The 25,052-nt window shown below is 40.2% G+C and overlaps 1 protein-coding gene across 1 annotated transcript in view; it reads left to right on the top strand.

The window, feature by feature from the left end:
- Nucleotides 1–22,531, top strand: part of CATSPERB (cation channel sperm associated auxiliary subunit beta) — a 151,576-nt gene extending 129,045 nt beyond the window's left edge. The window contains exons 22-27 of the mRNA XM_010358596.2: nt 2,032–2,142; nt 11,413–11,523; nt 13,469–13,604; nt 15,343–15,443; nt 16,149–16,223; nt 22,198–22,531. Of these exons, the coding sequence (XP_010356898.2) occupies nt 2,032–2,142; nt 11,413–11,523; nt 13,469–13,604; nt 15,343–15,443; nt 16,149–16,223; nt 22,198–22,401 (738 nt within the window). The 3' untranslated portion in view covers nt 22,402–22,531. The remainder of the gene's footprint in view (nt 1–2,031; nt 2,143–11,412; nt 11,524–13,468; nt 13,605–15,342; nt 15,444–16,148; nt 16,224–22,197) is intronic.
- Nucleotides 22,532–25,052: the final 2,521 nt, after the last annotated feature.

Raw genomic sequence — 25,052 nt, 5'->3', positions numbered from 1 at the left:
AATGCTGTGTGACTTTTGTGTGATTGCCTACCCATTCAGTTTCAGCATTTCTTTTGTGAGTGGCTCAAAACACTTCACAGTTATTTTGTAATCCTTATGTCATTTTGAGGATGTGATGATGATTTCCAAACTGTAAAAGCTTTCTGAAACAATTATTTTTCCTGGTAACTTAGTGTCATTATTATTATTATTTTACACTTCATATGTTAGTGTGACCTTTGGCTTTTGTGATATATTCAACTATTTTCCCTTACATTGACTTGTCCTAAGCTGATACAATCAGCCTTTGAACAATAGGTTTGAACTGCATAGGTCCACTTACATGCGGATTTTTTTCAAGAAATATATTGGACTTTTTTTGGAATTTTGTGACAATTGAAAAAATTCACAGACAAACCTCATAGCTTAAAAATGTAGAAAAAATTGGCCAGACACGGTGGCTCACACCTGTAATTCCAGCACTTTGGAAGGCCAAGCGGGCAGATCACTTGAGGTCAGGAGATCGAGACCAGCCTGACCAACATGGAGAAACCCCATCTCTACAAAAACTACAAAAATTAGGCCGGCATGGTGGCATGCGCCTGTAATCCCAGCTACTCGGAAGGCTGAGCCCCGGAGACAGGGGTTGCAGTGAGCGGAGATGGTGCCACTGCACTCCAGCCTGGGCAGCAGAGCACAGAGCATGACTCTGTCTCAAAAATAAATACATACATTTTAAAAAGAAATACCTAAAAAATTAATAAAAAGTTGAATATGTCATGAATGCATAAATTATATATAGATACTAGTCTAGTTTATCATTTACTATCATATACTATGCACAAAAAGTTAAAATTTATCAAAACTTACACACACAAACACAGATCCTACATGGAGCTGGAGAAATGTAAGCAAATGTAAAGATACAGTATGAAATCATAACTGCATACAATCAGCTGTAGTACACACTGTACTACTGTAATAATTTTGTAGCCACTTCCTGGTGCTACTTGGGTGAACTCAAATGTTGCCAGTATTCCTTTAAAATGCCCTGAGAGGCTATTCATCTGCACGTGAGCAGTTCACCTAGCCAATAAATTGCAAATCACAATAAAAAGTGACCTCTCATGTCTCTAATGTATTTTTCATCGCGTAATACCGTAAACCTTAAATAACACCATGGGTCCCATATGAAGTGCCACCAGTGATGCTGAAAGTACTCCCAAGAGGCAGAGAAAAGTCATGACATAAAAAAAAAAGCTGAATTTCTTGAAGTACACTGTAGATTGAGGTTCTTCAGCTGCAGTTTCCCTGGATTTCAGACAGACAATTCACCTTGTAAACAGATGATGTAAAGTTATAGTATCCGTAAATACAGAATAGTACTATAAGTGCATTTTCATTTTTTTCTCTAGCTCACTTTATTGTAAGAATACAGTATATAATACATATTACATACAAAATATATATTAATTGACTTTATATTACCAGTAAGGCTTCAGGTCAACAGTAGGCTATTAATGGTTAAGTTTTGGGGTAGTCAAAAGTTATATGTGAATATTTGACCATGCAGGAGGTCTGTACCCCCAACCCTGTGTTGTTCAAGGGTCAACTATATATCTACCCATTTCAATGTAATAATTTTAACTTTTGCCTTATCAGAATGTATGACTCTTTTTAAATATAAAATGTTGCTCTTTGTCAGCTAACTTATTACTTATAATTTTCTTTGTGACAAAAAGCAAATAACCAAACTTGAAGAATTATTTACTAACGATGATACATTGCTGAGACTCTTTGATAAAGTGTTTAAACTTTATTGCATTGACTTTATGGCAGTTTTTTCACTTATTTACAAGTTATATTACCATGGGTTAAAATTGTTGAAATTCCAGAAAATGAGGGGTAGAAAACTTGGGGGAGAAATTTACTTTAATACCTGTAGCTAAAAATGGAATTTTTGCATTGATTTGTTTTCTAGAAAATCAAGATCTATAAATTAAAGACTTCATAATAATGAATTATACATTTTCTTTGTTTAATCACTTGCAGATAAACTACAGGCCTCCATCTAATATGGGAATTGCTATTCCACTCACAGATAATTTTTATCATGCAGATCCTAGCAAACCCATACCAAGAAACCTGTTTCACTTGTCAAAGGTAAATAACTTTTTTACAAATAAACTAGCATTTATTTGAATTCAGGAAATCATTCAGTAAAATTATATATATAGCTGTGAGTGTTAAATGAGAAGGTGCAGCTGTTATTATCGTGATTACTACTCTGTTCCTCCTCCTTCTACTTTAGCCCCTCCTCTTACAGCTATTTCTGAATACAGTTTTGGAGCCAAGGAGTCTAAATGGACTCTTTCCCCCTTGACTCTCCCTGACTCCCCTTTGGATTTCATTGATGGGGTTAGAGCATCTTTTCTCAAATGAAAGGAGCCCCCAGCTCTTCAGCTCTGTGAACGGAATGATGTCCAGGAGGGAAGAAAACTGCCTGCTCCAATGCAGGCACATTTAAACTCCTGCTAAGATTCTGCCTAGAAAATAACCAACTCCCAGCAGCACCCTGCCTCTCTAAAGGTGGAGGGAGGGAGGGAGGGAGGGAGACAAGGGGGGAGCCTTTAGGTTCAGAGGAAAAGTGCAGCCAGGGGCAGCTTCTCAAGGACACCACATGGATGCCTGTGGAATCTCTCCAGAAAAATGCACCCACCTGCCCATACACATGTACAGACAGACAGTCATATTCATTCATACACATGTGCATGTACGTGAATACATAAAATTGGTGTTTCTTTAGCTCAAAACTCTCCACTGTCTTCCCATCTCATTCAGAGTGAAAACTAAATTCTTGCAATGGTTTATAAAGTCCTCCTTGGACTTTGGCCTTGGCATTACATCTGACCTGATTTTCCCAGCTTGATCTGCTCTAGCCATGCTGGTCTCATTGCTGTTTCTCCAATATGCTGGGCATATTTCCACCCCATGGCCTTCACAGTTGCAGAAAATCCCTTGGTGTGGAATGCTCTTCTGCCTGATACCACATGGCTGACTCTTCAGGTGCTTTTCCTGAAGTCACCATCATAGTAAGCCTTTCTCTGACCACCCTATTTAGCATCATAACCCCCATCTCCACTGTCTCCCCTCCTTCCCTGCCTTATTTTTCACCATATCACTTACTACGGTTTTACATACTTTACTCACTTATTTTACTTCTCGTCTTTCTGACCCCTTGAGAAGGTAAGCTGATAAGGCAGAGGTTTTTATCTGTTTCTTCTCTACTATATCCCCAGTGCCCAGAACAGTGACAGACTTAGAGAACGCTTTAAAATTGTGAAATATACTAATGCACATTCACCACCATGCATACACACACAGTTAGGAAGTGAACAGACTTCTAGTGAAATCTTGGGTTTCAGGTTAAGAAGCTCTGCTCGGCCGGGCGCGGTGGCTCAAGCCTGTAATCCCAGTTTTTTGTATTTTTTTAGTAGAGACGGGGTTTCACCGTGTTAACCAGGATGGTCTTGGTCTTCTGACCTCATGATCCGCCCACCTCAGCCTCCCAAAGTGCTGGGATTACAGGTGTGAGCCACCACGCCCAGCCTACTCTTGGGTTTTTAAGAAAGAGTAAGTTTAATTTGGCTCAAAGAAAAATAAAAGTGTCACCCTCTAGCACCATCAGATATTTTCTCTCTGTACTTTATGATGTAAATTTTTCTACCTGGTTTTCACCTGAGTTGTTTCCTTTAATGTGCAAACTTAAGGCTATTTAGCTGACAACTGCCTAGGGTTGTGAAACAGTTAACAAGAATCTGAAAGTCTAAGGAAAAAAAGGTAGGGGGGATTTTGTGAATTTATAAAATGTACTTGCATCGGCATGCCTAATACATTTTTATATGTATTGTATTTATGTGTTGTGTACAGAATGCTTCACTACTAAAAATATATAAAAGCTCTAATTAATTGGCTTACAAAAATAAAAGCACTTAAATGAGACACTAAAAAAGCAAAGACTAGTCAAATGCTTTTTCAATTTTATATAACTTAAGTAAAATCTATAATAAATAGCTAGCTTTAAAATTATTGGTAAAGTAATATTAGAAATGTCTTAAGAATTGCCCAGCATACATTTTTGTTTGCATTTATTAATCAAGCAATTTCATACTTATCCCTACCAAATACTAAAAGATGTCAAAATTTGGCATAGGGGTTACAAAACTATAAACCCAGCCCAAAATAGAATGACCTTTGCTTGTATAATTTTAAATAAATAAAACATTGATATGGGTTTAATGAAAATAGGTGCATCTTGAATTTAGTAAGATTACCGTAACTTCTAATCCTGTGGCTTTAGGCAGTCTGATCCACAGACAATAAGGTTTGTTTTGGGAAAGGACTGTTATCATCTTTGTTTCAAAGCTAAACTATAAACTAAGTTCCTTCCAAAGTTAGTTCATCCTATGTCCAGGAATGAACAGGTACAGCTTGCAGGTTAAGAGCAGTATGGAATCAGTTAGGTCAAATCTTTTTTTTTTTTTTTTTTTTTGAGACAGAGTCTTGTTCTGTCACCCAGGCTGGAGTGCAGTGGCATGATCTCCACTCACTGCAAGCTCTACCTCCCAGGTTCATGCCATTCTCCTGCCTCAGCCTCCCAAGTAGCTGGGACTACAGGTGCCCGCCACCACACCTGGCTAATTTTTTGTATTTTTAGTAGAGACAGGGCTTCACCATGTTAGCCACAATGGTCTCGATTTCCTGACCTTGTGATCTGCCCACCTCAGCCTCCCAAGTAGTACTGGGATTACAGGCGTGAGCTACCACGCCCAGCCAGTCAAATCTTTTCTCGCTGTCTCAGTTATAATTTTGCAATGGCAGTTTCATAACTTTAAATCATGACTATCACAGTTTTCATAAATAATCTAGGTAAATAATTAAAACAATTAGGTAAATGTAATGGGATAAATACTTGTAGACAAACTGGTCACAATTTAGAAAATAAAGTTAAACTAAATAATAGCTATTTCATTATTGGGTATTTTCCAATAAATATATATTGTAAGAAAACATTCTTGCTAAAGAAAAAAAGTGTGTCCAAAAAAATGAACAAGTTTTGTCTAATTCAAAGCTTAGTTAAAGCTTATATACAAAACAATGTGAAAGGAGCCAGGAATAAAAAAAGATGTAAAGAAAGTTATAAAAATAAAGAGGTATTTTTTTAGGTAAAAAAGCTTAAAGAGAAATAATTTTATATAAGAAAGAATCTTGTGTGGTAAATTTAGTCTAAAATAAAATAACTGGTTGTTTAAAAAGGAGGGAGTTTCAGAACAAATCAGAAGGTACAACCATGTCATGAATAGTCAGTATAAGTCACAACAAGAGGATTTATATATTTAAAAAAAAAACTTTTATATAATCAAGTTGTCATATTATTATTTTTGGTTTGCTTAGGAAAAAAAACTGAGACAAATTTTTTAAGTAATGTTATTACATCCACGTATCTTCCTGTATGTGCTTTTAAAGTCCTTGTAACATTGAGTTACAGGGCTATAACTCCTGGGTCTAAAAAGGACACCAAGTCCTGCTAAATCTTAAACACTGACAGCAATTAAAGCCTCATTTTCAGGCCCCATAGAAGATACAAATTAAAACAAACTGCATTCCTGAGACACGGGGCAGGATATTAAAGCCATTCAACTCCTCAAGGCCCAGGGACTATCGCAGAAGAGGTGGGCACATAAGATTGTAAGGGCCAATTGTGAAAGATAAAATAAGTTCAGTTTCTCTATAAATTAATTATTAATGTCAAAGGCACACTGCTGCAAAACCAGTAAATGGACACCTATGTCAGATTAACAAGGTTTTCTTGAAGCATTAAAGAACTTCTTAATAAAGGTTATAAAAGGCTTATGGAAGTTATATTTTATAATCATGATTAAATTTTATAGATTGTTTACAAAATTTTGAAAAACAAATGTAATTGGCTTCATGCTGTTTTTATTAGGGTTTCTTGTTTATAGAATTAAGTCTCAACTCAAATAATGAAGGTTTTTGCTTTGTTTGGAATGCTGGAATTATCACTTTGGTTAAATAAATGACTTTACAATGACCTATATGTTTTGTTTTTCTAAGACCACCAGAGCGGGTACAAAAGAACCAGCGACTAGGCAAGGGTAGGAGCAAAACTGCAAGTTTATTTTGGTCACCTAGCTTCAAGGGAAGAAGGTGGGTAGGGAGAGGTCTGTTGGCCCCCGACAAAAGGGGCCCCCAGAGTCACCCGTACAGCTCTCAGGATGGAGTTCCAACAGTCCCGACCGCAGTGGGGAACCTACCGCAGTGGGGAAGCTGGGAAGTCCATGCGTGGCGATCCTCCGGAGCGGCTTTGCTAGGAGTGGGAGGGCGATAGGCGGGGCACGGGCGTGTCCGGGGGCGTTCTGCAGGTGCGACCAGGTAAATCTTGGTCTCTTCAGATTGACATCACCTGGCGCATGCCTAGTTGGTCTGCACCTTCCCGGGTCGCCCGCTGGATTTTCGCGCCGCGCTGGATTTTGGCGTGCGGCGGGAAAAGTTGGGGGATGAAGAACCCGGAAGTGCGCCATCTTGCCTCCGTTCATCCAAACACTATAATCCTATTTTGTAATATCAAGTATTTTAAACCTTTTATATTTGACAAACTTTTCAAGAGCAAATTATAAATTATATCTTTTTGGCCGGGTGCAGTGGCTCATGCCTGTGATCCCAGCACTTTGGGAGGCCAAGGCGGGCAGATCACGAGGTCAGGAGATCAAGACCATCCTGGCTAACACAGTGAAACCCCGTCTCTACTAAAAATACAAAAAAAATTAGCTGGGCATGATGGCAGGTGCCTGTAGTCCCAGCTGCTTGGGAGGCTGAGGCAGGAGAATGGCATGAACCTGGGAGGTGGAGCTTGCAGTGAGCTGAGATGGCGCCATAGCCACTCCAGCCTGGGTGACAGACAGAGACTCTGTCTCAAAAAAAAAAAAAAAAAAATTATGTCTTTATCTAACCTAATTAGTCCTTTAGGACATTAGTTTCCTTAAGTCCAAAAATGACATAACTTGGCTTATTTTGGTATAAAAATTATACAGGAAGCATTGTCAAATATGAAATGGTGTTTGGTTTTCTTTGGGCTGTATTTGTATACATATCTAATTGTGTTCCAAATTTATAGGAAACTCCTGTAATTCTGATATACCTTAGTGTACATTATAGTAATAATCATAATTGTTATGTTAAAATTATTGTGTGCCACAGAGGTAACAAATTTCCTTGTCAATTGTGGCTTTTAACTATGGCTGCCTTAAAACTTTTTTTCATCCACAGACAATTGTCTTGTTTTGCCTTGTTTTAAACGCCCTTTAAAAGGTGGATTTATATGCCACGTGAGATGGCTCATGCCTGTAATCCCAGCACTTTGGGAGGCCAAGGCAGGCAGATCACAAGGTCAGGAGATTGAGACCATCCTGGCTAAAATGGTGAAATGCTGTCTCTACTAAAAATACAAAAAGTTAGCTGGGCGTGGTGGCAGGTGCCTGTAGTCTCAGCCACTCGGGAGGCTGAGGCAGGAGAATGGTGTGAACCCGGGAGGTGGAGGTTGCAGTGAGCTGAGATCGTGCCACTGTACTCCAGCCTGGGTGACAGAGTAAGACTCCGTCTCCAAAAAAAAAAAAAAAAAAAAAAAAAACAGATGAATTTATAATTAGCTATAGGACTCTAACAGTTCACTTAAATGCAGGTTTTCTGATGACTTTGGAAATTGTGACATTGGAGTAAAGGAACTTTCAGAACTCTGATGGAGAGCTGAAATGTTCATGACTATCAAACAGAATAGGAGTTAACCGAATTAACTGAACCGATAGAAAACAGAAGTAATCTTTTTGACTTTTTGCTTAAAATGTTGCTGATACTTTTTTTGTTTTTCAGAGTTAAGAAAACATTTCTTTTAAGCTATTTACAGCTTTTAACAATTGAGTAAAGTATACTTTGTGAACAAAATGTGGAACCTAATTGTTTCCCTCTACCTGATTTCTCTAGAATTTGGAAACTATTTGTGAGTATGCTTAATTTATGGCAATATAGTTATTTGCATAAGTGCAATAAGAATCAATTTTCTTTTGCAATAGGACACAACTGGAGAAACTGGTTATTTTACCAAGGCTTTGACTGGAATGATGTGCTTTTCTTTAAGGAATCAAACTTGACTTATGGAGCCAATAAAGCCCTTGGGAAATTGGCCTCATAGTTTGTGTACACAGTCCCTGTACAGAGTTTCTGACCTGTCTTTAGTAAAGAATGTCACTTTCTGACAGGCACAGAAGCCCCAGGTTTATCTTGGATCCTCAAGAGGAGAGGAAATTCACCAAACTCATAGATATTTGATGGCACAAATCCATGGCTGGGCTCGGCTTTAAAAAAGTCTTATCTGGACCAGGTGTGGTGGCTCATGCCTGTAATCCCAGCACTTTAGGAGGCTGAGGCGAGTGGATCACAAAGTCAGGAGATCGAGACCATCCTGGCTAACACGGTGAAACCCCGTCTCTACTAAAAAATAAAAATAAAAATAAATAAACATAAATAAATAAATAAGTCTTGTCTGATTCCTCCTATGGAACAAAGTTCCATCAAAGCCAAGTTAAAAGCCTATGTAAAAAATAATTATTCTTGCTGCACTATATATAAATAATTAGGCCAAGTGTAATAAAGCATACCAGTCATACCATGATTTGTCTTTAGTAAAACTGAGAAACTGGAGAGAGAAAAATTGTGTTTCTAAACTACAGTAGATCTGTTGTTAGATCCTAGTCTTGCCTAATGTTTTTTTCAATTTTTATTATTTTCTATATTTTAGACCAAATTCTAATTTTTCCTGACTACAAGTCTTCAAAATAATGTTTTCAATTTTTTTCCTTCTTTTTTCCCCCATTTTTCTTAATTTGGAGACACTGAAAACTAAGCTGTGCTTTCTTAAAACCCTGTGAACTGAAGCCAGACAACTTAAACTTCAGAAGAAAATAACTACAACCTATTTACATACATAAGCCACTTTCATACCTGCCTACTAATGTATGGACTTCAGAGTAATGTGGCCTATATTGATTTTTCCAGGACTGCTCTTTTTTGTTGTTGTTGTTGTTGTTTTTCTCCCTTCCTTCCCCCTATTTTCTCTTCACAAGACATGAGTCTTCACAATCTGCTAAAAATGAGCTTTTGGGACCTCACCGTTGTATTAGTTCATTTTCATGCTGCTGATAAAGACATACCCAAGACTGGGCAATTTACAAAATAAAGAGGTTTAATTGGACTTACAGTTCCACATGGCTGGGGAGGCCTCAGAATCATGGCAGAGTTCAAAAGGCACTTCTTACATGGCAGCAGCAAGAGAAAATGAGGAGGAAGCAAAAGTGGAAACTCCTGATAAACCCATCAGATCTTGTAAGAGTTATTCACTATCATGAGAATAGCATGGGAAAGACCAGCGCCCGTGATTCAATGACATCCCCCTGGGTCCCTCCCGCAACACATGGGAATTCTGGGAGATGCAATTCAAGTTGAGATTTGGGTGGGAACACAGCCAACCATATCACTCTGCCCCTGACCCCTTCAAATCTCATGTCCTCACATTTCAAAACCAATCATCCCTTCCCAACAGTCCCCTAAAGTCTTAACTCATTTCAGCATTAACCCGAAAGTCCACATTACAAAGTCTCATGTAAGACAAGGCAAGTCCCTTCCACATATGAGCCTGTAAAATCAAAACAAACTAGTTACTTCCTAGATACAATGGGGTTACACATATTGGGTAAATATAGCCATTCCAAATGGGAGAAATGTGCCAAAACCAAGGGATTATAGGACCCATGCAAGTCCAAAATCCAGCAGGGCAGTCAAATTTTAAAGATCTAAAATGATCTCCTATGACTCCAGGTCATGTTGATGCAAGAGGTTGGTTCCCATGGTCTTAGGCAGCTCCACCCCTGTGGCTTTGCAGGGTACAGCCTCCCTCCTGGCTGCTTTCATGGGCTGATGTTGAGTGTCTGAGTGTCTGCGGCTTTTCCAGGCACATGGTGCAAGGTGTCAGTGGATTTACCATTCTGGGGCCTGGAGGACGTTGGCCCTCTTCTCACAGCTCCACTAGGTAGTACCCCAGTAGGGACTCTGTGTGGGGGCTCCCACCCCACATTTCCCTTCTGCACTGCCCTAGTAGAGGTTCTCCATGAGGGCCCCACCCCTGCAGAAAACTTTTGCCTGGGCATCCAGGCGTTTCCATACATCTGAAATCTAGGCAGAGGTTCCCAAACCTCAATTCTTGACTTCTCTGCACCCACAGAGCATCAATACCATGTGGAAGCTGCCAAGGCTTGGGGCTTCCACCCTCTGAAGCCACAGCCTGAGCTGTACGTTGGCCCCTTTCTGCCATAGCTGGAGCAGCTGGGACACAGGGCACCAAGCGCCTAGGCTACACACAGCGTGGGGACCCTGTGCCTGGCCCACAAAACCACTTTTTCCTCCTGAGCCTCTGGGCCTGTGATGGAAGGGGCTGCCATGAAGGTCTCTGACATGGTCTGGAGACATTTTCCCCAAAGTCTTGAGGATTAACAGTAGGCTCCTTACTACTTGCAAATTTCTGCAACTGGCTTGAATTTCTCCCCAGAAAATGGGTTTTTCTTTTCTATCACATAGTCAGGATAGACTCTCTACCAAAAAAATTTTGTTTCAATCAGCCAAGTGTGGTGATGTGTGCCTGTAGTCCCAACTATAATACTAGGGAGGATGAGACGGGAGGATTACTTGAGTCCAGGAGTTCAAGACTGCAGTGAGCTATGATTGAGCCCCTGCAGTAAAGCCTGGGCAACAGAGCAAGACATTATCTCTAAAAATAATAATAATAATAATAATAATAATAATATTAATTAATGGCAAGAGAGATCAAGTATAAATGAATGACAAATGGGCAGATAGAGTGGAGATTTAAAATATCAATGTATGCTATGAAAAAAGACAAGTATGAAATAGTAGGTTTGGAGAGTGTGCAGCCCCACGTCATCAAGGCCACTCATTTTAGGTCTCCGTCTGGATCCCTGCAATGGCAGGGGCCAAGAGTAGTTAGTTTGGTAGTCCTGGGATTTAGAATTCAGAATGACACAGCCTTTCTAGGTCCCATGCAACTGCACGAGGTAAACCAGCAAGTGGCTGAGTAATACTCAGGTTCAAATTACCACACAAGGGGGCAATTAAAATTCAGAAACACTGTACTTCTATTCTTGCTTTATTATTAATGAATTGCTTTCCCCTTTTAATTTCTCAGGAATTTCGCTTACTCAGGGAATAAATATTTATTAGATATTTATCAGTTTGCAGAAATCCTGCAACACAGAAAAACAAGTCAACATCTGTTACTTCTATTTGCAGAAAACTGGTAAATTCAAACAGTGTGCTAATGTTTCCACTCGGGAGGAGTGTAACTGCACAAAGGATCAGAAGTTTTCATATGCTGTTGCTTTCTCAGATTGCAGGGAAAAAGTAAGATCATTTTTAATTACCTGAAGATAGGATACTTTCTTATCAACAAGATTTTGAAATGTGCCTTTGGGTTAAACATGAAAACTAGGACATATAAACAATGTCTTATTATGATGCAGAGCTAAATATGACATTGAGCTAGAAAGATCCAGATTTAAATGTACCTTGCAAGTTAATGAACCTCATTGGTAAAATAAAACAGTAATACCTGCACTACCTTGTCCATTCCACAGCATTCGTATAAAGACACACACTCGCCCACACCCAAACACACCCCTATGTATACGAAAGCAACTTGTAGTCTGTAAAACACTATACCAGGTTATAGTAAATATTGATTCATTTAAAACAACTTTGAGTATCTTGTATCAGGTTCTTGGAACATAGAAAGCAAAGTCATTGTAATCAAGCTCAGCCTGCTGACAGTCACAAATGAAAGACAGTATAATATGTTGGTTAAGAGAAGGCTTCTGTGTCAAATAATATTTTATTCTGTTAGTATCAAAGTTTGCATTAGAAGAGTAAAATACGCAGTTGGGGCCAGGTGCAGTGGCTCACACCTGTAATCCCAGCACTTTGGGAGGCCGAGGCAGGTGGATCACCTGAAGTCAGGAGTTCGAAACCAGTCTGACCAATATGGTGAAACCCAATCTCTACTAAAAATACAAAATTTAGCCGGGCATGGTGGCATGCACCTGTAGTACCAGCTACTCAGGAGGCTAAGACAGGAGAATTGTTTGAACCTGGGAGGCAGAGGTTGCAGTAAGCAGAGATCGCACCACTGCACTCCAGCCTGGGTGACAGAGCAAGATTCTATTTCAAAAAAAAGAAAAAAACAAATATGCAGTTGGTATATCTTTCAAACAGATCAATTTCAAAGGCCTTGTAAGACTGTATATTGAGAAACTGTTATTACACAGACTACACATATATAAAATTACATATAAGATATCTAGAGACTATATATGATACGTATTTTATATATATATATATATATATATATATACACACATACATACAATACATTGGCATAGAGTCAGCATTCTGTAAATTATCATTATTTTATTTTTGTTTTTACTTTTTTCGAGACCGAGTCTCGCTCTGTCGCCCAGACCAGAGTGCAATGGCGTGATCTCAGCTCACTGCAACCTCTGCCTCCCAGGTTTAAGTGATTCTCCTACCTCAGCCTTTCAAGTAGCTGGGGCTACAGGCGCCCACCACTATGCCCAGCTAATTTTTGTATTTTTTAGTAGAGATGGGGTTTCACCATGTTGGCCAGACTGTTCTCAAACTCCTGACCTCAAGTGATCTGCCTGCCTCGGCCTCCCAAAGTGTTGGGATTACAAGTGTGAGCCATTGTGTCTGGCCAGCATTCTGTAAATTATGAGGGCTGTTTTTATATACCCCCTTGCTGAACTAAAATAATGTTTTGTGAGCACTTACTATCTACTAAATGCTACTCTAAGCCTTCTCCGAGATTTGTCTCATTTAATTCGAGCCACAGAGAAGTCAGGCAATTTGCCAAAGATCACATTATTAACATGCTTTGGGGCTGGATTTAAGCTCTGACGCCAGAGCCAAGTTTACAGATTGTGCCTGAAAGACTGACTGGCTGGAAAAGTGGCAAAGGAGGGTGAGCGATCTATGCATGGCTTTCTGGGATATGATTTCGCCAAAAAAAAGTTTGAGTGACATCATAGTAAATTCCTGTGAAAAGGGCCTATAGAAGTAATGAGTTTTGTTACCACAATGTATAGACTGCCTTTGGAGTTCACATTGATTCTGCTCTAAGACATTTTCATGACTGAAAAGGCAGAAACCCCTCACAAGCACATTTCATTGAACAGCCAAACTATTGGCAATATATCTTTTTGTTTTTTACCAGGAAATGAAGTGACTATTGACTTTTCCAAGTTTGCATTCATTCTTGGAATTTGTATTTTAGGTTCCTCGCTTTAAGTTTCCAATTACACAATATCCAGTTTCTTTGGAAATTATCAACGAGGATGGACGTGTCCCATTGGAATCTCCATATCTGGTTACTGTGACTGAAGTGAACATGAGGCAAAACTGGAAACTGAGTAGGGTTTGCTTTCATCTGTAATTATTTTATCTTATAAGTAATATTGTTACTGGTTTACAAAGATCAATGGTTTTCAAAGCCTGTTCACACAAAAGAGAGCCAGGAGTTCTTGCAAATGGATTTGGATCAGTTGGCATATTGCTGTTTACTTCTCTTTCCCACTGATTTCATCATCACTTCCAGTGGCCTGGATTCTATGGTAAAAGCATTTTTGAATAATTTACACTGCAAAAAAAATGGAAAATCATTTTGTGGATTAATAGCAACAGTGGGGCCGGGCATGGTGGCTCACGCCTGTAATCCCAGCACTTTGGGAGGCCGAGGCAGGCGGATCATGAGGTCAGGAGATCAAGACCATCCTGGCTAACACAGTGAAACCCCATCTCTACTAAAAATACAAAAAATTAGCCAGGTGTGGTGGCGGGCGCCTGTAGTCCCAGCTACTCGGGAGGCTGAGGCAGGAGAATGGCGTGAACTCGGGAGGCAGAGCTTGCAGTGAGCTGAGAATGTGCCACTGCACTCCAGCCTGGGCAACAGAGCAAGACTCTGTCTCAAAAAAAAAAAAAAAATAGCAACAGTGACTGATTGAATTTGTGCTGCATGCTGGTCTGGCGTCTCCTTTCCCTGCTGATTCAGTGTGACAGAGGGGGTTGTAAAAGGTGTGGCCAGATAATCTTTAGGATCTATCTTCTAATTCTTAAAGGTTTTATGGTAAAATAATTGAAAAGATGCAGATATATTTTAAATAAGATGTTTACCCCTATTCACTTTACCTCAAATATGTAACTTTTTGTTGCACATTTTGTGTTCACGTATGAATACTCTAAGGAGATAGGTAGGTAGGTAGAAATAATTAACTAAACAAATTTTGGTCGGCCATTAATATGTTACTAAATATCTGGGCATTTGGTATTCAGTGAGTCTTACTCTGGCCAACATATATGCATTTTTGAAATGAAAAATCCAGCAAAATAAAGTTACTAAATATTTTGCATTAACTGACATCCCCATTTTCTGTGGTGTGCTGGAAACTGTTCTTACCAGTTTTGGAGTCCTGATCATTAAATATTAAAACATTTTACAAGCTGGATGTTAAACCATTGGTAGCTTGAAATTAGCCAGGGTGAGAGTATTTACACTATGGAAATTGGAAATTACAATCACAGCTGTTTCTTTTCGTTTAGATTCTGTGTACCTTTATACCCCTGCAACGTCTAACCCCTACACTACCTGTCTAGTTTTATAAAGGATGACAAGAAAGGCAGGAAAATCGTCAAGTAATCCCATTGTAAAACTTTACTGCCACCTTATTATAAATCGTTTACCTACCACTAAGGAGGTCCTAAGATGACCTTACTGCCAAAAACACGAAGCACATGCAGGTCAGGACTGATCCTGAGCATGGGGCTGGAAGGAAAAGGTCAGCGTGAAGGTGATCAGAAGTCTTGAACTTCTTGAGGATGCTCTCAAAGGCAATGTGAGATATTGGGCCTCAATCCCCTAAATACATCGTCTACAAAGTCAAGCAGAACTAAAAGTGTGGGATAACTTGGTCATGTTATGGAGTGAAATCTTTCATTGTACCTTAATGGGCCTAACAAATTTTATATTAGTAATTGCAAATGAAATAGTAATAGTAAATTAAAAGTAATGGCAAAAACAGCAATTACTTTTGCACCAACCTAATACAAAATGAGAAAATAAGTGTGCTTAAAATATGTTTTATGTCTTTTTAGAACACACTGTGCCAGAAAAGATTAAAAAAATGAAAAAATTAGTAGAACCAATTATTGGTGCTGCAGTGTATAATCCTTCAGGTCTCAACTTAAGCATAAAGGTAATGATGGCATTGTTGTTTTTACTGTGTTGAGTTTAGATAAAACATGTATGTCTAAACTAAGATTGGTTTTAATTAGAAAGTATAGGTAATCAGGAATGGTGGGAATAACACCTTTAAAGTATATACCTTTAAAGTATATGAAGAGAGTTTATTTTTTCTCCATTTCCCTTGGTGTTATTATTTCCAAAGTTTTGAGCAGATAGGCAAGACATATTATTTAGCAAAGTGGAGAAGAAAGAGTGTTTCCGAAGGTGAGAGGGAAGAAATGGGCTCAGTATTATTCACCTGGATATGCACGGGGAACGTGTCTTCTGGTTCCAGCTGCCCATAAAAATACATGAAGTTGGTATAATACAGATAATTGTGAAAACCAGTCAGAATTAGGGAACATACTGAAACCACACATACGAGATTAGTCCAAAGTATTTATCAAGGCCAGATTTAGTTTTTGTCTCCTCATTCTAAAAAAAAAAAAAAAAAAAAAAAAAAACCAGTATCAACTATTGAATCCCTCCACTTCAATCCATCTTTTTATTTTTTTATTTTGATACATGATGTGTATGTCCGAGAGCCTTAGGAAGAGGATGGGAATTTTTTCATGCAGCATCCATAGGAACAGTGGCCCCAGGGTATATTTTTATTAATACTTAAAGGAGTGTACATGTTGATGCTGCTAACAACTGGGTGTGCTTTTTTCCACAGGGCTCTGAACTTTTCCACTTTAGAGTGACCGTCATTTCAGGAGTTACTTTTTGTAACTTAATTGAAGAATTTCAGGTAAAATGAAGGTGTGATGGCTGGGGAAAAAACAGGACAAAACCAATTCAAGAGACATTGAAGAGAAAAAATTGGCAGAATTGTTGTGATGGATGAGGCTTAAAGACAGGGGATCCTGAAGGGTAGCAGAGACACTGTCAGTAGTGATGAAGCCAGGGTGCGTGATGGGTGCCAGGACTGATTGATACTGGCAGAATTTTAATAATACATATAATAATATGTGGCTGTTTTTGTTTTTGTTCCTTCTCCACCTTCCTTGTTGAGCCCAGTTTTCTGACTTTTAATGCTCTTCCTCTCACCCCTACTCCAAAGAACGTATTTCTGTAACTTTTAGTTTCTAGTCTGATTATCCTCCTTATGGCTGTTTGAACTGTAATCATTGTCTTAAATATTTCAAAGGCTATCAAGATCCAAAGAAATTGGAAACTAGAATCAGTCTTTCCCAAATCATCCCATAAAAGCGACAACTCATTTTTGCTTGTTCACATAATGACATCTGTTGCCTGTGAGGCATGGGAAGGAATAAGGATTTGATAAAAATCAATTAATGAGTCATTGTCAAATGCTGATGTTACATTAACATTCTCTCTCTCTCTCTCTTTGTCTCTCTCTCTCTCTCTCCTGTTCTGACCCAGCTCTAAGGCCAGCCCCAATAATGGCTCTGCACTACTACAGTGGTGGGTGGCCATTGCAGCAATGTAAACCTCTAAAACCCTGAGAGAAAAATTCAACCCACTAGGTAAAGAAACTAGGAAAAGAAGCATCTGTCACATAAGGAGTGTGAAGGAAAATCCCTGTTATTTTTTTCTCTCTTTTCTCATCTCTTTGGCTCAAGAGCAGCCCTGGTTGTGGGGAACAGCACAATAGCACAGAGGGCTAACATTCTCGTAGAAGCTCAGCTTTCTTTTCAGAGAACGAGGGAAAGGACCTCTAAGAGTGGAAAGCATGGAGGGACATCTCTATGAGAAGAGGGCTGGAGAAAGGGAGTCCTGATTCTTCATAGAAACTAGCACCAGAAAGAAGCTGCATATGAGCAGGGCACACCTAAAGAAAATAGCAAAGGCTTTGAAATAAAACTACAAAGTAAACATCCTCTAGTTTCTGAGCAGCTCCTGAGTGGCACAGGTACCAACCAGGAAGACACAAATAGCATAGCAACAGCTTGGAAAACTGAACTGACACTGAAACCACCACCCACAGAAGGTGAGTCATAACTTGTGAACTGAACTCAAACAGTGTGATTGATTGCTAAAAATGAACAATAGATAATCAGCGTTTTCCAGATAACTTTTAAACAAGAACCAGAGTCTCCCAACATAACATCAAAAATGTCCAGGATACAATCTGCTACTATTCACCATATTTACCAGGATACAATCTGATGTTACTCACCATTATTCACCAGGATACAATCTGATATTATTCACCATATCAAGAACCAAGACAATAAAATCAATTCTGAAGAGAAAAGACATCAACAAAGGACCACATATGCAATTATCAAATATTCTAAACTAGCTGTTATGCCCGTGCTCCAATATGGTACAGGCAAACACTTTTGAAATAAGTAGAAAGTGATAGATTATCAGCAGAGATCTAGAAGCTACTTAAAAAGGACAAAATGGAAATTTTAGAACTAAAAACTGTAGTATCTAAATTTTAAAACTATCAAAAGGACTCAATTGCTGAATGGATATGGAACAAGAAAAAAATCAGTGAACTTGAAAGCAGGTCAGTGGAAACCCAACCTGAAGAAAAAGTATTTTAAGAAGAAGATCTTGCCTCAGGGATCTGTGTGACAGTATCAGAAGGTCTCACATTTATGTCATCAGAATCCATGAAGAAGAGGAGAAAGAGATTGGTATGGGGAAAAAAATCCCAGCACTTTGGGAGGCCAAGGTGGGTGGATCACTTGAGCTCAGGAATTTAAGACCAACTGAGCAACATGGCAAGGCCTTGTCTACAAATACAAAAAAATTAGCCAGGTGTGGAGGCACACACCTGTAGTTCCAGCTACTCTGGAGGCCAAGGTGGGAGGGTTGCTTCAGCCTGGGAGGTCGAGGCTGCAGTGAGCTGAGATCATGCCACTGCACTCCAGTCTGGGTGACAGAATGAGACCCTGTCTCAAAAAAAAAAAAAAAAAAAAGAAGAAGAAAGGAAAAAAATAAAGACTGAAAAGCCTCAAGTTTGGTGAAGACATAAATTTACATATTCAAGAAGCTTAATGAGCCCTAAACAAGATAAAGATAGAGAAAACCATGCCTGAACACATCATAATCAACTACCGAAAATCAAGATGATAAAATATTGAAAGCGGTCAGAGAAAAATCACACTTTATACAAGGGTACAGTTTGAATGACTGCTGATTTCTCAACAGAAACCACAGAGGCAAAAGAAAGTTATACAACATCTTTAAAGTGTTGGAACATATCCTTCAGGAATAAACAATCAAGACTTTCTCAAATGAAAGAAAACTAAGAAAATCCATTGTCAGGAGAACTTCTCTTTTGAAAATGCTTAAAGAAGTTCTTCAAGCAGAAGAAAAGTGATAACAGCAGGAAACTTGAAGCTTCAGGAATGGAGGAAGAACAAAAATGGATAAAAGAAAGATAGGCAGTGACTGCACCATTAATAAAGAAAAAGAATTGTTAAGAAAATATAGAGAAAGTGTATAAAGGTTCTTGGGACTGTTGGAACCTGCTTTTGAAAGTACCCTGAAATAGGCTGGGTGTGGTGGCTCACACCTGTAATCCCAACACTTTGGGAGGTTGATGCAGGTGGATCACTTGAGCTCAGAAGTTCGAGACCAGCCTGGACAACATGATGAAACCCCATCTGTACTAAAAATACAAAAATTAGCCAGGTGTGGTAGTGCATGCCTGTAATCCCAGTTACTCGGGAGGCTGAGTCAAGAGAATTGCTTGAACCCAGGAGACGGAGATTGCAGTGAGCCAAGATCGCACCACTGCACTTCATCCAGCCTGGGTGACAGAGTGAGACTCTGTCTCAAAAAAAAAAAAAGAAAAGAAAAGAAAAAAGAAAGTACCCTGAAATAGCCAGACCTGGTGACACGTGACTGCAACCCCAGCTATTTGGGAGGCCAAGGGAGGATCCTCTGAGGCCAGGAGTTTGAGGCCTCAGTCCAGTATGAACGTGTCAGTGAATAACCACTGCACTCCAGGTTGGTAACATAGCAAAGCTCCGTCAAGGAAAGAAAGGGGAGGAGAAAGGAGAATCCTGAAACAATGAAATGCAACCCATAAGCTTGGATTTTCTTTCACCCAAAATCCATTATGGGGGTAACTTGAAAAAAAGAAAAAAAAAAGGAGTAAGATCTGTAATTACATTATAGTATTGTCTTAATGTTAATTTCTTGACTTTGATCATTGTACTCTGGTTATTTAAGTGAATTTTTGTGCTTAAAAATACAAATTACTTTAGGAGTAAATAGACATTGTATCTAAAACAGACTCATAATTCTGAGGTTTAACCTTTTTTAGAAATGGTGTGGAATATTTGGATGGTTGAAGAAGATTAGAAGGGAAACATTTGAAGAAAAAGTGTATTTCAGAACTTTAGAGGTAGCAGTTTAGATGGAGAATACAGAATTCAGAGGTGATAAACGTTTCTCATCTTAGACATACAATAAATGGCTTAAATAAGCAAGTGAAAAAAAATTTTTTTTTTTTTTGAGACAGAGTCTCGCTCTGTCGCCCAGGCTGGAGTGCAGTGGTGTGATCTTGGCTCACTGCAAGCTCCACCTCCTGGGTTCATGCCATTCTCCTGCCTCAGCCTCCCGAGTAGCTGGGACTATAGGCACCCGCCACCACACCTGGCTAATTTTTTTGTATTTTTAGTAGAGACGGGGTTTTGCCATGTTAGCCAGGATGGTCTTGATCTCCTGACCTCATGATCTGCCTACCTCGGCCTCCCAAAGTGCTGGGATTACAGACATGAGCCACCGCACCCAGCCACAAGTGAAATTTTTACATCATCTGGTGGAGTGACTGAAATTTCATTAGGTAGAAATAGATAAGGAAGGCATTCTGTATGGAGAGACCAGGTACAGATATGGGAAAGTGATTCAGGATTTTTCTTGGCCTCTTTACCAACCGGGGACCTCCACAGCTGGTGACACCCTCCACCTGGGCCTTGCTCAGCCCTGAGCCTGCTGCTGGAGGCACCCTGCCCACTTGTCCCACCTGTGTTGTAGCTTGTACCCATGTTCTTGTCCTGCATCCAAGTATAATGAGGATACACTGACAATTGAAGAGTGAGGAGGGCAGAGAATAATTTTATTGAGTGATGGAACAGCTCTCAGCAGAGAGGGGACATAGGGGGTGGTCCCTCACCCTGCAGTCAGGTGGTTTCTTTGCCAGTGTGGCTGAGTCTGGGGCCTTTATGGGCTCAGAATAGGGGAGAGGGTGCTGATTGGTTTATGAGTATGCAAAGAAAGGCTAAAGCGAAGTCACCACTCAAAGGTGGGCACAGCAGTGTAGAAAACCAATTAGGAAGGATAGGTATATGTAAAACAGGTGAAGGGTGGGATCAGTCAGAGGAAAGCATGCCAAACAGGAACACCGGTTCTGAATTCAGTATGTGGATTTACCTGGGACTGCCTTCAGCTTGAAGGTCAGGTTTCACCAGGGACCCGCCCTATCTGCCTAGGCATTTGACTGCCTCCTATCACTCTCAAAAGCATAAAGTTTGCTTTTTGAATAGCTCAAATCCACGTGGCTGGAATATAAGGTTATTTAGAAGAAAACCAGGTAGCTTAGGGTCCAGTCATGGAAAGCTTTGAATGTCAGAGTGAAAGCTTTAGAGCATTCCTGTCAACAATGAAAAGCTATTAAACATTTTTTGGAAAAAGGTGTTTATACACAGACTGGTGTTTTATACAAAGATAAATCTGGCAATGTTAGGATGTCAACATGGACTGGTGGCCTGGGAAGGAGGCTACTAGAGTAGCCTATTTATGAAAAGTGGCACAATAATCACAGTAGCAGTACTGAAAGAATGGAAAGAATGAATGTGAGGGGAATTTCAGAGAATTTGTAGCATGGGAGGGACTGTTTCTAAGAAACCAGCTACCTCCTTGGGTCACTGGGAGGATGGCCGTACCTTTAACTTGAGCTAGGCCTTAAAGCAGCCCGTCATCCTTTTTCTTGTCCTTTGCACTTTCCCACATTCCCTACTGTCCTAGTTCCACTCATCAGCATGTTCTTCTCCCACAAAAGATGATCTGGCTTCCTGCTTCACAAAGGAAACATAAGCCTGGGCTTGAACCCCCTACTCTCTTTATGCCCCACTTCTATATTTAACATACAATGACCCCACCCTTGCCTCACATCTCAGAGAAAAAGACATCACTGTCCCTCTCTGTCAATAATCCTATCTCTCCTCCAGAAATTTACTTGCTTCTGTTAATTAGCTATTCATGCAGACGAAACATTTTGAATACATAAAAAGTTTCCTATACACCTACAAAGAGGATTTTCTAAAGAGGTGGTAGCTTGAAAGAGCACAGACATAGGCCTCTACCTGGAATGTTCCTTTATCTCCTTCTCTTCTGTGAACCCACTTATTCGTCAGGATCCAGCTCAGAAAGCGCATTCCCTGACTGCCCTAGGCAGGTAGGCATTCCCTCCTCCCTGTTCCCACAGCTCTTTGCCCATTCCTCTGTGACTGAACAGAGAATGTTCTGCTGTGTAAGCATTTTATCTGCCTCCTTCCACCGTTAAAGACAGGGTAAAGGCATAGGATAATACATGGACTTCTTAGCCCCTATTTATTGTAGGCAAATTGTTACTTGTTCAATTGTCAAGAGACTGTTTCCAAGATTTGTGGATGCTGAATGTCTTTGTAACTCTGGGCAGCATTTTGCTCTCCGATTAATTGTGGGGACCATAAAATTTTCAGTGTTTTGCATTGCTAAATTCAGAAAGCTTAAAGACTTTGCTTTTTCTGTTGCAGATTTATGTTGATGAGGCACCACTGCCATTCCCAGGACACACGCTTATTGCCGTGGCAACAGCGGTAGTGCTAGGGGGATTAATTTTTATGGCATTTATGTTTCAACTGCATGGCATCCATCCGTGGAGGACATTCCAAAGCTGGATTAGAAGAAAACAAGCGAAGTTTTCAAGTATCACTCTCAGTGAGCTGATTCATAGATGAAAGTCTGAAGAGTGAACACATGGTCATCATAATTTCTCTTTATTTTCTAGTTTTATCATACAATTCCAAGAACAATATACTTAAATGTTAAATATGCAAGCTACATAAAATCCTACAGAATTGTCATTATAATTCAAATTGCTACTTGTCAATATATTCACCATTCCCTTTTCTTATTTTGAATACATAGAAAATGTCTTATGCCAGGGCTTATGTTGAAGATTTTTCTTGAGGTTTTTAGCAAAGTATAAAATGATAACCAACTCGACATGGAACAGGTGTTCTGTGTAGTTCACCTCTTAGTGCCTGGAGTCCATTCTGTGGGGTCAGAAGCCCTGAGCTCTGCTCCTTCCAGATAGAGTTTGAGTAGAGTGCAGTTATGCCAAGGTGAGGTAGGAGTAAAGACGGCAGATCAGCAGAAGTGTTTTCAGAGACTTGTGGGAATGAAAGAGGAAGCCATTCAAGTTTCTTCTGGCAACTTCAAAACCAGATTGTCGTACCTAGAGAGGGAAATGTGACCCCATCACTAGGGTGTTAGAAGAATGCAGTGTCTGAGCAGGGTATTGGTTTACAAACCTACATGCAGCATGGAGAATTCCAAAAGCTGTATCTCTGTGTGCTCTCAAAGTACCTGTCCCCAGGTAGTCGGAAGATGACCATAACATTCAGAGCTCAGAGCTTCATGCTCCCTGGAAAAGCTCAGGAGAGGAGCACACTGTTTTGAAACGTAAGGAAAGGAAGCATCCAATCCAGGTCTGAGACCATCTATCATTAAAATTCCTTAGAGAGGGCAGTGCAGCAAGTGGGCAAGAGAATCAGACTCCAGAGCCACACCTCCTGGATTTGCCATTTACCAGATGTGTAACCTTGGGCAAGTTAATTTATTCGTGCATGAGTTGCTTCACCTATAAAATGGGAAGATATTAACACCTACCTAATGAAACAGGAAATTTTCCTTGACCCCTTCACAGGCCTCGTGACAGGGATGCCTCACTTATTCAGCCTGCAGCTCTCAACCCCTCATGGGAGGGGGAGCATGCAGGTGAGCGGGTGTAGGAGCCAGAGTGAGCATTTTTGGGTGCCAGCAGGAGCAAAACTCCATGTAGGCCCCAAGGCAGCATCTAGGGAGGAGTAGTCATGATCCCCAAAGTCGCAGAAGGCACATGTTACAGTGCTCTTTTAACTCTGCTGTCCGTGGATGGCTTAACTGTTAAACAGCTCAGTGGGCTCTCTGCCTTTTTGTGGGAGGCAGTTGCTCTTTGCCAGTGAGGGCAGAGGGTCAATGTGACAGCCTTTAGTGTCCACACCCATGATACCCAAGCTCTTGTTCAGTATCTAGGAAAAATCAGTTTGCATGAACAAATTGAAGGGTGGTGAATGTGGAGGATTTTATTGCTGATGGAAGTGGCTCTCGACAGGAAGGGGAGTTGGAAGAGGGCTGGAGCAGGAAGGTGATCTTCCCCTGGAGCCCTGGAGTCTGGTCATCCCTGGCCAGACTCCTCTCTGAAGCAACACCGTCAAACCATCCCTCTGAAGTCAAGCTGCTTGTCTCTGACGTCAGACCACAGTCTCCAACGTCCAGCTGCTTCTCTTCTTCTCCCCTTCTCTGCTCTCTGCCAGTTGGGTAATGGGTTTTTAATGGGTACAGGATTGGGAGTGGGGCAGGCCATGTGTAGTTTTGGAAAAGGCAATATTTGAGTAGGAAAACAGGAATGCATGTTTTCACTTTGGGCCATGGTTCCAAGCTTGAGGGTGGGGCTTCTCCAGGGACTCTGCCCTTTTCTGCCTAGAATTTCTCTGCCTCCTGTCCCTATCACTAACAGGGTTCTCAGGAGGATCAAATGAATGAATATGTGTAAAATATTTAGAACAGGACCCGTTAACAGTGTGTGTGATAAGTGTTGGCTATAATTGATGCTGCTGCCCCTGCTGATGTGTTTAGCTTGTAAGTAATACAGATATTTTTGTCTAATTAAAATAACAAGGGAGATGCACTGAACAAACACTACAGAATGTCAGATATACAAAGCAAAGTCTAAACAATCAGTTTTTGTCATGGGCAGGAATGAGGACATTCTGAGGACCTAGGAAATGAGCGTTTGTCAACTCCTCGGAGCTTCCCTTGGACCAGGAGTCTAGAGATAGAGTATAGCACAGTGGTTAAAAGTATAGGCTCCAAAATCTAAAGCCTGGGTTTTTTTTTCCTCTTAATAAACTTTGTTTAATGTTAGAATAGTTTAAGATTTATAGAAAAGTTGTGAAGATGGTGCAGAGAGTTTCTGTGTAAAACCCAGAAAACTTTGTTACTGGGCCCTTAAGCTGTGTGCTTGGTCCCACTCCCACCCTGTGGAGTGCTTTCTTGCTTTAATAAATCTCTGCTTTCATTGCTTCCTTCCTGTGTTTCATTCCTTTGTCACTTTGTGTGTTTTGTTCAATGCGATGTCTCACTCTGTCGGTTGCCCAGGCTGGAGCGCAGGGACAGGATCACAGCTTACTGCAGCCTCAACTTCCTGGGCTCCAGGAATTCTTAAAAGCCTGACCTGTAAAAATGTCCCCAGACTTTAGGCAATACAATGAACACATTTCTATAAATTGCAATTCTACAATGTAACTCTTTTCTATTCTGATGCCTAACACCTTTCAGTTTATTT

Source organism: Rhinopithecus roxellana, chromosome 5, assembly GCF_007565055.1.
Source record: "Rhinopithecus roxellana isolate Shanxi Qingling chromosome 5, ASM756505v1, whole genome shotgun sequence".
Taxonomy (NCBI): domain Eukaryota; kingdom Metazoa; phylum Chordata; class Mammalia; order Primates; family Cercopithecidae; genus Rhinopithecus; species Rhinopithecus roxellana.
Note: the sequence above shows the minus strand (reverse complement) of the source record. Positions and strands in the feature narration are given on the sequence as shown.